General features: G+C 40.0%; 1 protein-coding gene across 1 annotated transcript in view; it reads left to right on the top strand.

Moving 5' to 3' along the window:
* Nucleotides 1-13,221, top strand: part of CLVS1 (clavesin 1) — a 175,213-nt gene that overhangs the window by 83,342 nt on the left and 78,650 nt on the right. The window contains exon 3 of the mRNA XM_038579380.1: nucleotides 2,136-2,310. Within this exon, the coding sequence (XP_038435308.1) occupies nucleotides 2,136-2,310 (175 nt within the window). The remainder of the gene's footprint in view (nucleotides 1-2,135; nucleotides 2,311-13,221) is intronic.

Raw genomic sequence — 13,221 nt, forward strand, 5'->3', positions numbered from 1 at the left:
TACTTCTTTAATTCTTCTTCCTTTGACTCAATACTATAAATAAGCTCTACTTAAGGCTTAATCTTTTAGTCCTGACTTTCTACACATGTGTGTTCTTCCAAAGAAAGCTTATCCATGGTCAGACTTTCTAATTCCCTAATGGTCATCATCAGTTTACTATTAGTATTTCAATGTTTTCATTCTCTTTAGTTCCATGCTCCATATAAAGTTATTTCCCAATACAAAGCTGTATGTCTGAAAAAGACTTTGGTTTTTCTATTATGTTTGATGTGGATGCAAAAACAAAGTCCTAATAAAACCTATCCTACATTAATAGAAATTTGATCTCTCTTAAAGTTAAAAGAGAACACATCTGAAAGAAAACAGTAATGATAAGAGTATAAGAACCATTTCCTATAAGAAATGGTTAAATTTACTATTTTTTTAAAAAGATTATTTATTTATTCATGAGAGAGAAAGAGGCAGAGGGAGAAGCCGACTCCACCTAGGGAGCCTGATGTGGGACTCGATCCCGGGTCTCCAGGATCACACCCTGGACTGAAGGTGGCGCTAAACCGCTAAACCGCCCGGGCTACCCTACTAATTTTTTTTAATCTAGAGATTACATAGGGCATCATTGCCGGGTTTACATAGTTGAAGCTATGTAGGCCTGAGCTTTTTCTTTTGTAGAACTATACCCAATAGGTAGATCCAGGGGAGGAAAATTTTAGCTTGATACAAAGAAAAAAAATTTAATAAACGGAACTATACAGAAGCAGAATGGGCTGTATATCTTTATTTTTCAATTATCATCACTTGTCTTTCCTGAAATGCCTTGCTCCCTCTTCTTCCAATTATCCATCAAAATTCTATTTATCCCAAGCTTTTATCCCTCCATAAACTCCTCCCTGACTATTCAATTTTATTGATCCCTTTCAACACAAGTTGCTAATTTCCTAGCCCACCCCAACTAAATCAAGGGCTCATTGAAAATAGAAATAAAACATACTATTTTATATCCCTAAGTATAAAACACAATGCTGAGCTTATAATAGACATTCAATAAATTCTTATTGACTTACTGTTCTATCACAAACTTCCTGATTTCTAATCTGGAATCATTAGAGTTGGTTAGAATTTGAACCAGGTTGAAATGCTTGCTCAAGAACCTGATAATTTCACACTTATTTCACAAGAGGAGATACCTTATGATTTTAATTGTAGCTCAAAGGAAGTAATGAATTTTGCCATCACTTGCCATCCAAGCTTCTATTTTCCTACTTACCAAAAAAGACACCAAATTTAGAGATCCTCTAAGATTTTAGATTTACAGTTCAGATAATTTGTTGGGAGAATTAGCAGAATGAAAATGCCATCATTTCTTCATGTCTGAAAATTATTTAATGCAAAAATCATCTGATGAATGAAAATACATGACATGGAGGAGCACATACAACACTGGAGAACTGTCACTCTCATTTGTATTCAGGTCTGCCTGTTGTCATAGTTACTGATGTACTCAAAGTGATTTCCCTCCTGAATCACACTCTGCAAACCTTCAATGAAAATAAGCTATTCTCTCTGTTTTATTTTTCTCTATCCAAGAATTGAAGCTAAAAAAAAATAGTATCAGTTGCATGGATGTTTTTATACTTTTAGCAAGATTTTCAATGTACAAAAGGAAGAAGGGGTTTAATCAAAATAAGTACCTTTGATTGAGGTCTCACCTCATTTGTTCAGCAATGATTCACTGAGAAGCTAGGTGCTGAGAACACAACTATGATTATGGCCCAGTCCCTGCCCTAGAAGTTAACAGAGCTCTGTGAGAGAGAGATAAGGGATGCATTTCAGTGAAATGCAATCAATTTTGTTCCAGAAGCAGAGTATGGAAGCCAATGGAAGCACTATAGAGAGATACCTCAAAAAGTTTGGAGGTGCTAATGGAGTCAGGTCAAAGGGAGGCTTCCATCCTGTGAGTCTTGAAGTATTGCTCCTGTGAAGTTTAGCAAATGTATTTCTGATCACTTTGGGTAAAGAACGCCCATGTTATCTTGCAGGTCAGGTTCACAGAGCAGTGGTGTGAGGCAGCCAGCCCTCTACACACACATCACCTGCTAATATTCACACACAGCCTCTCCTTTCTGCTTTGGCTGCAGGAACTCCTTCACAGACATCCTCCGTGCCATCCTGCTGTCCCTGGAAGTCCTTATTGAAGATCCAGAGCTTCAGATAAATGGTTTCATTTTAATTATAGACTGGAGTAATTTTTCCTTCAAACAAGCCTCCAAACTGACACCTTCAATCCTCAAACTGGCTATTGAGGGGCTGCAGGTATGTTTACAAAATGCACAGTATGAGACCGTGTGACAATGTTTTTTTTTTTTCTTATTTCAACCAAAGTAATATATGTCCTTGGGAATAGCAAAGAAAAACTGAAACACAGTTCACTTGTGAATCCTCCATATTTTCATGTCAGCCTCAGTTTTTTTTTTAATTCATCTTCATTTTCATTAACAGCTCTAAATTACTGTTACCACAGACACAAATTACCTACTGTAGCAATTATGAATAAAGCTCAGATATGTTTAGCTGAATCCATCTGAGAGTACACAAAAATTAAAACTAGAAAACATCTGCTTTATGAGTATGTCCTATATAGAGGTGGCATGGGGGCTTTCCAGGGTTTCTAGAAGCAGTTTTGCACTGAGGAGATGCATCCTGTGGATCCTCACTTCCCAGAATGCACTGGGCTTGAAGTATTTGTACTAATGTGAATCACTCAGAGAAAACAAAGGAAGCAGATAAAACTACTTCCTGTTCATAGGACCAGTTGTCAGGACTTTGAGGAAAGGGATTTTGTGCAGTGTGGAGTTTGGGGTAGTTAGTCTCTGGAGTCCCTTCTATGTTTAAACACCAGTGATTCTATGAAAAGTAACAAACTCAGAGGGACAATCCTGCATAGCTTCCTGATGGCAACATTATTATAGAAAAAGTAAAGGCACAGTTCAGGAAGAATAAAACTCATGTTCCTTCTTAATTTTATAGGAAGATTGACTCAATGGGTGGCATCCCTCCCCATAGATGACAGTTATGCAATTATGTAGAAAGCAAAATATTTGCTAATTCTCAGATCAGTAGCCATTACTCATGCTCTTCAGGAGACCCATTTCTATTACTCATCATACTCTAGTGTGATGAGTTATTGATGGGTCTATTTCACAAAATAAACTGGCTTATTTGTATTTGGCCTCCAACAAATATCTAGCACCATGTGGGCCTTTGATAAGTGTGTTTATTGAATGGATCCTTTTTTACTGAAATGGTTTCCTATTTCAAGGATAGGAGAAGTAAATTAGGTATTTCAGAAGAGGAGGAACAAGTACACACTATTCCATAATGCCACATTATCCTGGGAAGGTACATCACACAGTGTATTGGGAGCACATTTTTGAAGTTGTGTTTGCCTTTCTAGACTACATGGAATGTGTTGACTGACCTTAACCATCCCAATCATAGACTGGTCTGTACTTTATTATCAATCACTTTCTCTCAACTTTAGCTACTTTTCTCCAAACTCCTTTCATCTAAGTCTCTGAACATCTTATCTCTCTCTCTCTCTCCTTACAGCTTTTATCAAAAGTTTTAAAACAAGCTGCAGGGTTTATTAATGCCCTATAATCATGCTGATGATAATTCCAGGATTTTCTGTGGTAGTACAAGCTTCATTTAATTTTATCCTTTTTAAAAAGATAATTCATTACCTGTTAAAGTAGCTATGATTCAAGCTCTATGTATTTATAAGATTTTTTTCATAAATCAGGAAGGAAAATGTCCTTTATTCCAATTTTTCTTTCTGAAAATGTGTGGATTATATAATCTCTCCCTTGCCAACTTCACCAGGCTGATGTGGGTCTTACTGAGTTCATGCATGTGAACCTGTTTTAATAGGGAAAGCTATACATAAGGTTGTAAGATATTTTTGCAAGAAATACTAGATGATCTTTTGTAGGCAAGGTGGGTTGAATCTGGGGTTTTACTTGTACCAGGGCCTGGGATGAATTGCACAATGTCCTGGAGCTCTGATCAAGCAATAACTTCTCCTAGGAGAAAGGGAGATGCATGAAGTCAGGGTCAGAATGAAGAAAAGGTACTTCCTCCTATCATCTCACAGAGCCATGGCCTCAATCCCTTTACTACTCTCCCCTTATATAAAGCAAGGTAAGCTCCCTTGACTGAGGGGAAGTATCAGGCCAACCTGGAGTCAGGCTATCTGGATTGGAATATAGCTTTTTTGAGGGCTTCTGTCTGCCCAGGTCTTCAGGGCTTAAGGAATCCTGAGGAAGGTGCATTCTTTCCTGCTGGGAGAAGGAAGCTAATGGTCCCAGGGGAAGCTGAGCTTGGGTGTAGCTCCTCCATCTAGGGTACAGGCTCCCTGGACCATCTAGCTATTGTCTTGGCAAGAGTGAAGGATCTCTCAGGACCACTACAGAGAGGTGCTGCTTTTGCAGTCAGATCTGGCCAGCCACTGGTGACTTCTCACACCAAGCTATCTTCTTTCAGGCTTTGGGGACATCCATCCATCCCCCTCTCCTGGCTCTCCCAGTCATCTGTCTTCATTACAGGGATTGTAGCCATTATCCCCTTTTACATTTCAAAAAAATCATAACTGGTACTAAGTAGAATTCAGGCCTTCGTGCTTATACTTGTCGTACAAGGAAGATCCCATACAAATCTCCATTTGTCAACCATGACAATTCAAGATAAATTCTGTAACACTGCTGATGTGGGTAAAGGCACAGACTTTTGTGGAGAAAGGAAAAGCAATGTGAGGCCAGTGTCAGTGAGAGAAGTGGAGCCCCTGCTCTTCCTTCTGTGTACCCTCTGAGAGGCTTGAAGAGGTTTGGGTGTTTACTAGACATGTGGGAGATCACAGGGAGGCAAGGTCCTATGTTCCAGTGAAGAGAACTTGCTCTGTCGGCTGTTCTGCCTTTTGTAGGGTAGATGTGAGACAGCAGCTTTGTCAGGGGGAGTAATAAAACCACTTCTGTGCTAGGCCATCTGGTTTGGGGTTTTAGCTATTTATAGGAACTGTCTCAGATTACCTGCTGCTCAAACCCTAGACAATTTGGGCCCTGGGATTTGACGGTCCCCACACATAGGTAATACAACACCTCCCACAGGGAGAAGGGGGGCGGGAGCTCACTGCTCAGGCAGTGAGAATTTAGAATCATTTTTGGTCAATCCCACACCTTGTATTACAACCTAGTTCCCAAACCTTGAGTTTTAGCCATATTACCTCCATTCTTAGTTCTCTGTAAAGACAGTAGTTCAGTGCAACATTCAATTACTAATTGTTGTAAGTTGAGTTCTTAAGGAGTGGATTCTGACAGAGATTAGTGGGCAGGAGGTTTATTAGGGAGTACTCTTGGGGTCAGCTCCCATAAAACGGAAACTATGGAAGAATGTTTGCCAGCAGGAGAAGTTAATCTGGGTTTCAGTCACTTCCAACGAAAGCCTCAGGTGCTGTGAGGCTGAGATGATCCTTCAGATTTTTCCCTGACTGGGGCCAAGGGGTTGGATTTTGGTGTTCCCATATTGTTCAGTCATTGGTTATAGACTGCCCTGGGAAATGGTTGTGAGTTTGGGCAAAGTGGCTCTCTTCAGCCTGAAGCCCCAGAGGGCACTATTACCTGCCAACTTTCTGCTGGCAACATTCCCGCAACTGGAGAATAAATCCTCAGTCCTGAATGCGGCCTGGCTGTATATCAGAATATCTACCACAATAAGCAAAAGATATTTGGGATATCCTATATTTGTAATGTCAAGGAGCCTCCTTTAGTTTGCATCAGAGTTTTTAACTACCTTTTTTCTTGGTTGCATACAGTCCCCAGTTATACCCAAAGTGGAAATAATAGCCGGTAATATTGAGGTGATGGACACTGGGCTAGCAAGTCAGTGCCAGTCCTCCATTTGGGTCAACGGTTGTATTTCTATGGCTCAAAAGCCAATTATATATATATTCAACTTGATAAAGGGAGAAGGCAATACAATGGAGTCAAGAGAGTCTTTTCAACAAATTGTGCAGGAACTGGACATCTGTGTGCAAAAAACTGAATATAGATACAAACCTTATACTCTTCACAAAAATTAACTCAAAATAGGTCACAGACCTAAGTGTAAAGTTCAAAACTATATTAATCCTATAAGATAACATAGGACAAAAACTGATGTGACCTTGGTTATGGCAGTGATTTTTTTTAGATGTCACACCAAAGTCACCACCCATGAAAGAAATAATTGCTAAGCTAGACTTCAGTAAAATTAAAGACTTCTGCTTTGCAAAAGACAGTGTCAAGAGAATAAGAAGAAAAGTCACAGACTGGGAGAAAATATTTATACATCTGATAAAGGACTGTTATCTAAAATTTACAAAGAAATCTTCAAACCTAACAAATATGGCAAATAAATATATGAAAAGATGCTCCACATCATATTCATCAGAGAAAAGCACATTAAAACGGGATACCACTATATACCTAGTTAGAATGGCCAAAATATGGAACACCAATAGCACCAAATCCTAGCAAGTTTGGGGAGCAACAGAGACTCTCATTCATTGTTGGTGAGGTGCAGTTTTGGAAGACAGTCAGATGGTTTCTTACAAAATTAAATATATTCTGGGCACCTGGGTGGCTCAGTGGTTGAGCATCTGCCTTTGGCTCAGGTCGTGATCCCAGGATTCTGGGATCGAGTCCTGCATTGGGCTCCCCGCACGGAGCCTCCTTCTCCTTCTGCCTATGTCTCTGCCTCTCTCTCTGTGTCTCTCATGAATAAATAAATAAAATTTAAAAAATAAACATATTCTTACTATACAATTCAGTAATCCTGCTCCTTGGCATTTACCCAAAGGGATAGAAAAATAAATATACACGTAAATGTTTATGACAACTTTATTCATAATTGCCCAAACTTGGAAGCAACCAAGGTATCCTTCAGTAAATGAATGGATAAATAAACTGTGATACCAGACAATGGCATATTATTTAGTGCTAAAAAGAATTGACCTATCAAACCATGGAAAGACATGGATGAATCTTAGATGCATATCATCAGGTGAAAGAAGTCAATCTGAAAAGGCTACGTACTGCATGATTTCAACTAGATGACATTCTGGACAAGGCAAAGCTACAGAGACAGTAAAAAGATCAGTGGTAACCAAGAGTTGTGGGTGGGGGTGGGGAGGGATGAACAGGTGAGGCACAAAGGCTGTGTAATGCTATAATGATGGATACCTGCCATTTTACATTTGTCCACATTTATAGAACATATGATACCAAGAGCACACTGTAATGTAAACTATGGGCTTTGGGTGATTATGATATGTCAGTGTAGGCTCATCAATTGTAACAAATGTACCATTGGGTGAAGGGGATGCTGATAATTTGGAAGCTACACATGAGTGGGTGAGGGGCTATGTGAGCAATCTCTGTGCCTTTCCTTCAGTTTCGCTATTAACTTTAAACTGCTCTAAAAAAATAGAATCTTAATGAAAAAAAAAGGGCGTAACCATATTGCCTCTAACAACAATTATCAAAAACATGGTATGCGTAGAACTTTGGTTACGTGCTTCATAGGCTGACTTAATGAGTTGTAATAATAATCACATAGAAGACTGCTCTTTAAGGAATCATCAGATTTTTAGATCAAAAGGTACTCTGTACCAGCCAGTCATGAAATTCTAATAGTGTATGTATTATACATTCCTCCTTTTACAGCAATGCTTTGAGGAAATGTCATTGTTTAGAATGTTAAGTTGTCCCAGTTACATAAATATTCTATGAATATTAGTTCAAAGAACTTCAGTTAAAATACTAATTTTGAGAATGCCTGGAAGTCATTTTCTCTCACTCAGCTGTTTGATCTCTTAAATGCAGTCAATAATGTCTAAAAGAGCCGTTGTATCTGTTCATTACAACTTGTTTAAATTTTAATCAAACTTAAAGTAATATTTATGCCACCATTTTAATACAGCTCAGCATTATTCTCAGTTCTGCCGGGGAATTCTGAAGTCCTGTTCTTGAGTTCTGTAATGCCTCCAAAATCAATTCTTGGAATCATTTCTTGTAAATCACTGCGGCCCCACCATTACAATCAGCACAGGGCATTTATCAATGTTCCGCCAACCCCCATCCTTAAAGGGCTTACCGTGCTGGAGTGTTTTACTTAGGACGAGCTAGAGCCTTGGGCCCTGCAGGCTATTTACAAAAATATTTGATTCCCTTAAGGATCCAGGCATTTGTTAAGGGTTTAAAGAAGCTTACTTTTCACTCACTGGAGGAGAGCCAGGCAGCATTCTTTCTTCTTTTTTGCCTCATTTCTGGGCTAACTTCATTTTCCCCTGGCCAATCGGACACTTTTTCATTTCATTAAGTCTCCATCCAAGGCTTATGGTGTGACTGTTTTGTTGTTAGGGATGATTTTAGAATATTTATATCATAAACATTATAAATATTTGATTTATACCATTATAAATATTTGATTTATACTCACTATGCCCCAGGCACTTTTCATGTACTATTTAATTTCTACCATAAACCTATGAGGTCGGACCGTTATGACACCACATTTTACAGATGACAAACCTAAAATCTAGAGAGATCAATGACTTGCTGAGGTCTTTAAGTGGCAGAGACAGGATCGAAGTGCAAATAGCTGGGTCTCTGCTCTCGCCTACATCAAAGTGTGGTTGTACCAGCAGCAGCGGCAGCACCTGGGAATGTTTTTGAACGTTCAAAATGTTCAAACGTTTTTGATGGAGTTATCTCCCTTTCTCCACCTTGCTCCTCAACCTCCCAACAGCTTTGAGCCAGTTTAGTGCAAAAGGAGGTCCACTGCTATTCCAACCTTTAGCCTGAAAGTGGGAGGGGACTTGGAACAACGCTCAGAGGCTCAGCCAATGGCAAATCATCTCTCTTCTGAGAGTCCCTTTTACACTGCTTCTTAGCTTTGTCCATTTGCTCTACGCCCTTCTTACATCCTACTTTTTCACCACTTTTCTAAAACATATGATATGTCCCCTTGCCTTTGGAGTATCCAGAGTGCCCTACTCACTTGAAAGACTAGAAGGGTAAAAAAGTCTGTGAAGTCAGTGGGTAACATGACAGTTCTCAAGAGCAAATGAGTGGATAGTGTGATTAGAAATTTGGTAGAGCAGGTTGGGCAAATGCATTTCAGGTTAGTAGTACATTCCCACCGAGTCAAAAGTCAGTGACTCAGACATGCAGACGTACTGACTCTTGGTGTATTCATTCAACACAAAATGTGGGTCAAGTCCTCTAACCAAACCAGGATTTAAAACAGAGGAGGAGCAGATCAGGATTCTCTAAGCTTACAGGCTAGGGCTCTATTATCCAAAGTCTAGTCCACAAACCAGCAATATGAGATCACCAGGAGCTGGTTAGCAGTGCAGAATCTCAGGCCAGTCCGCTGAACCAGGAGTTCTCCAGGTGATCTGCATGTATGGTAATGTTGGAGAAACATTACTGCAACAGAAGGTATTATAACAGAGAGTCAACTTGGCCTCAAGTACATCAGATTCCCCTCCAGCATAGAACAACCCACATCATCGGACCTTGTTCCCAGAGTTTCTGAGTACAGGGATCTGGAGCAAAACCCATGAATTTGCCTTTCAAGAATGTTCCCAGGTGCTGTTGCTGCTGCTGGTACCACCACACTTTGATATAGGTGAGCATCGACTGCAACTATTCACACTTCAATCCTGCCTCTGCCACTTAAAGACCTCAGGCAAGTCATGAGCTTTTAGTTTCGTCATCTGTAACATGTGGTGTCATAGCAGTACTACCTCAAAGGCTTATGGTAGAGATGGAGTAGTACATGAAAGGTGCCCAGGATTAAGTGCCATAGTCAGTGCTCAATCTGAATAATGGAGCACTATTCAAAGAATGAAGAGTCCAGCCCTTAACCATGGGCTCCTGTGGTTCTAATGTGTGGATTGAAATGAGGTTGCTCTCTGTTGTCCCCATTCTGTCAGTGTGGATCCCCCAAAATTAGATCTTACCAACCTGTTCCCTGGCCCTGAACAGGGAGCTCCCTCCCTGGGTTAACCTTAGTTAATGACATAGGTCCAGACTGTTGTCACCTCCCCAGGCTGCGGTACTTGAGGAGCTGTTTCTTCCTATTCATGTGGTGTGATCCTTTTAATTATCACCAAACAGTCCGCTGCCCACGCTTTTGCAGCTGGGTGATTAATGGGGATGAAATCACCTCTTTCATCCTGCAGGACTCTTTAGCAATAACAATTATGGTATCTTTTATTGATCCTTACAGTTTTATGTATTAAAGAATATTAGATAGAAACACACTGAAAGGAAAGGATATTTGCACTTTACCAAGAAGTTTCTTAATTCATGTTTCCTGAACACTCCAGGTCTGTTTGAAGAACACTTTCCCTCCAGACAGACTACTTTTTACCTTCGCCTCTGCAAAGCTGTAATTCTGAATTTGCAATAATGCAACGTGTTACTATGGAAATATTAGAGGAATAAAATATCTCCTTTAATGCTCTACCTTGTTAAGTATCAATTAAACTCAGGAAGATAATTAGGGCTAATGACACTCTGGTGATCCTGGTGGCAAATAGTATGGCCTATTTAAGACAGTTGCAATTAAATAGGTGTATCTCTGGCATATTTTTGATGAATAGTTTTTCCGGACTCTCCTGCATCATAGATCTAGCCAATGCTCTGATTCATCCATTTAAGAAACAGTTACTAGGTTTGCTGTAAGTCAGTCACAAAAGTAAACAATGCAGTCTCTGCTCTCAAGAGGTCTTGGTTCAAAGCAGAGGCAGACCCATAAACAAATGATAAAAACAATGAGTATGTGAAGGAAGGGGGATATGCTCCAGGTTAGTAAAATCCCAACCCAGGCGGAAGGTATTAGCAATGGCATCCTGGAGGAACCTGGGTGGCTCAGTCAGTTAAGCATCCAACTCTTGGTTTCCTTTGGCTCAGGTCATGATCTCAGGGTCATAAGATCGAGTTCCACCTTGGGATCCATGCTCAGAGTGGTGTCTGCTTAAGATTCTGTCTTTCCCTCTCTGCCCCTTTCCCTCTCTCACACTCGTCTGTACTCGCTCTCTCAAAATAAACAGATAAATCTTAAAACAAACAAACAAACAAACAATGAAATAGCATCCTGGGTGAGGCACATATCAGCTGATTCTTAGCACACACATGCAGAATAACCAAGAGAAGACCTAGCAGGAGAGTTCCAGGTAGAAGAGATAATATAGGCAAAGACATAGAGGCATGATGTATCAATAAGAGAAAAAAACAGAATTAATTTCATATTTCTAGAGGGCAGAAGGACCAGGCAAGGAGCTTGTCTGCCCTGAGGACATGGGGGCCACTGAATGTATTGAAGCAGAGTGACAACACAAATTTATATTCACATGGATTCAATTTGGTGGGTATGAGCAGGGAAGATTCTAAGGCAGGAGAACAATGAAAAGACAAGTGCAATAATTCAAAGAAGAAATAATAAGACTCTAAATATGGGTGATTGAAGGGATAACTACCTTGGAAGTAAAATAAGGTCATGTTTGGTGGTTGGATGCTTGAGAATGGGAAGTGCTGGGGGAGTTAAGGTAAAAGCTTAGGTATGCAGCTAGGGTGAAAAATGGATGGTGGTGCCAAACAATGGGCTCATGAAGGCAAGAATGGCAGGTGTGGGGAGATAATGAACATTATTTGAATGTTAGACATGTTGAGTTTAGGATCCCATGAAATATTGAATTGTATATATTAAGTCTGAGCTGAAGGGAGAACTCTAGGTGGGATCTATAGGATTGGTCGTATTTGAAATCGTAGGAAAGGAAAAAAAAATCAATCAGAGAAAAACTAGAAGGTGATGAACAATGACCAAGAAAGGAACCCAGGTGATGAGCAATGTCAAGGAACAAGTTAGGTGAAGAGGAGCCTTCAAAAGAGAAAGGGGAGGTTGAGGTGGGGAGATGTGAGAAGAAACATGAGCTCATCTCCTGACAGAAGCTAAAGGAGTGGGGATTCAAGGAGGGAAACCATTTCAGTGTAGTGGTGGGAGTGACATCTAAAGAACTCTGGTTTGAGGAGGAAGGTGGACAAATGCAGACAACTCTATCAAGAAATATGTCCAGTAGGCCATAGTGGGTGGTAGATAGAGGAGACTGAAAGAGAAGGAGCAGAAGACAGTAGTGGAAGAAGTATTCCATCTTACTTTTCCATTGGACAAGACTTTCAGCAGCAGAATATATTAAGGGCCTTCACACAGCTATGGAAGATCAGTCCTGACAAAGTATTGACCTTTGTGAATTGTTTAGTTCCAGGTTAATATTTCTCAATTCACCAACGTAGAGATCTCTGACTTTCATTATTATGAAATGAAGTGTGACATGGCTATCCAGGGACTCTGTTCTGAATATATTATATATTTGCAGAAATATGGACTGCTACCTGTGAGTGTCCTAGGGGGCCTTGTGCCGCAGAGTTCATCAGTATTCATCAGTCTTGAAGGACCCCCCCCTGTTGCAAGAACTTGTGTGGAAAACCTTGCCCTGTAATCCACATTCTCTGGTGATTAAACCATAGGTATTAAAATAATACACACTTCCAAAAAATCAATCAGAGCTCTTTGGTTTTATGGAATGGAAAAGTAGCTCAAATCTGGCTTAAACAAGCAAAAAAAAATTGGAGGAGAAGGACATTTATTTAAACAGAAAAGTTCAGAGCTATTCTATCTTCCAGGCTCGGCTAGTTCTGGAGGTGAAGTTGAAGCTCAATCTTTTTTTTCATCTGTCCATCTTTCAGTTACACTTTCTCTATACCAACTTCATTTTCAGACAGGCTTTCTCCACCAAGTGACAACACTTCGGCGGTTCCAAATACAAGTGACCTCTTGTGCCTGCACTCTTGGCAGAGATGAGGGGATTGGAGGTGCTCTGGCCAGATCAGATTATGAGCCCATTCAAAATGCTACACCCAAACTGCATAGACTAAGAATGTTGGAGGGGTGGCCCTCCCAAAAGATGCTGAAAAATGACAAAACTTTTTGCTTATACACTTAAGGTAGAAAATTAGAGAGAAGTTTTATTGCAGTTCTTTACTTGCTGTCCAATGTAGAATTAGGATTTAGGAAGTTGCATTTTTTTTCTGTTTGGCATCTTATTCCATGGATAATTTTGGG

This window comes from Canis lupus, chromosome 29 (assembly GCF_011100685.1).
Source record: "Canis lupus familiaris isolate Mischka breed German Shepherd chromosome 29, alternate assembly UU_Cfam_GSD_1.0, whole genome shotgun sequence".
Classification (NCBI taxonomy): domain Eukaryota; kingdom Metazoa; phylum Chordata; class Mammalia; order Carnivora; family Canidae; genus Canis; species Canis lupus.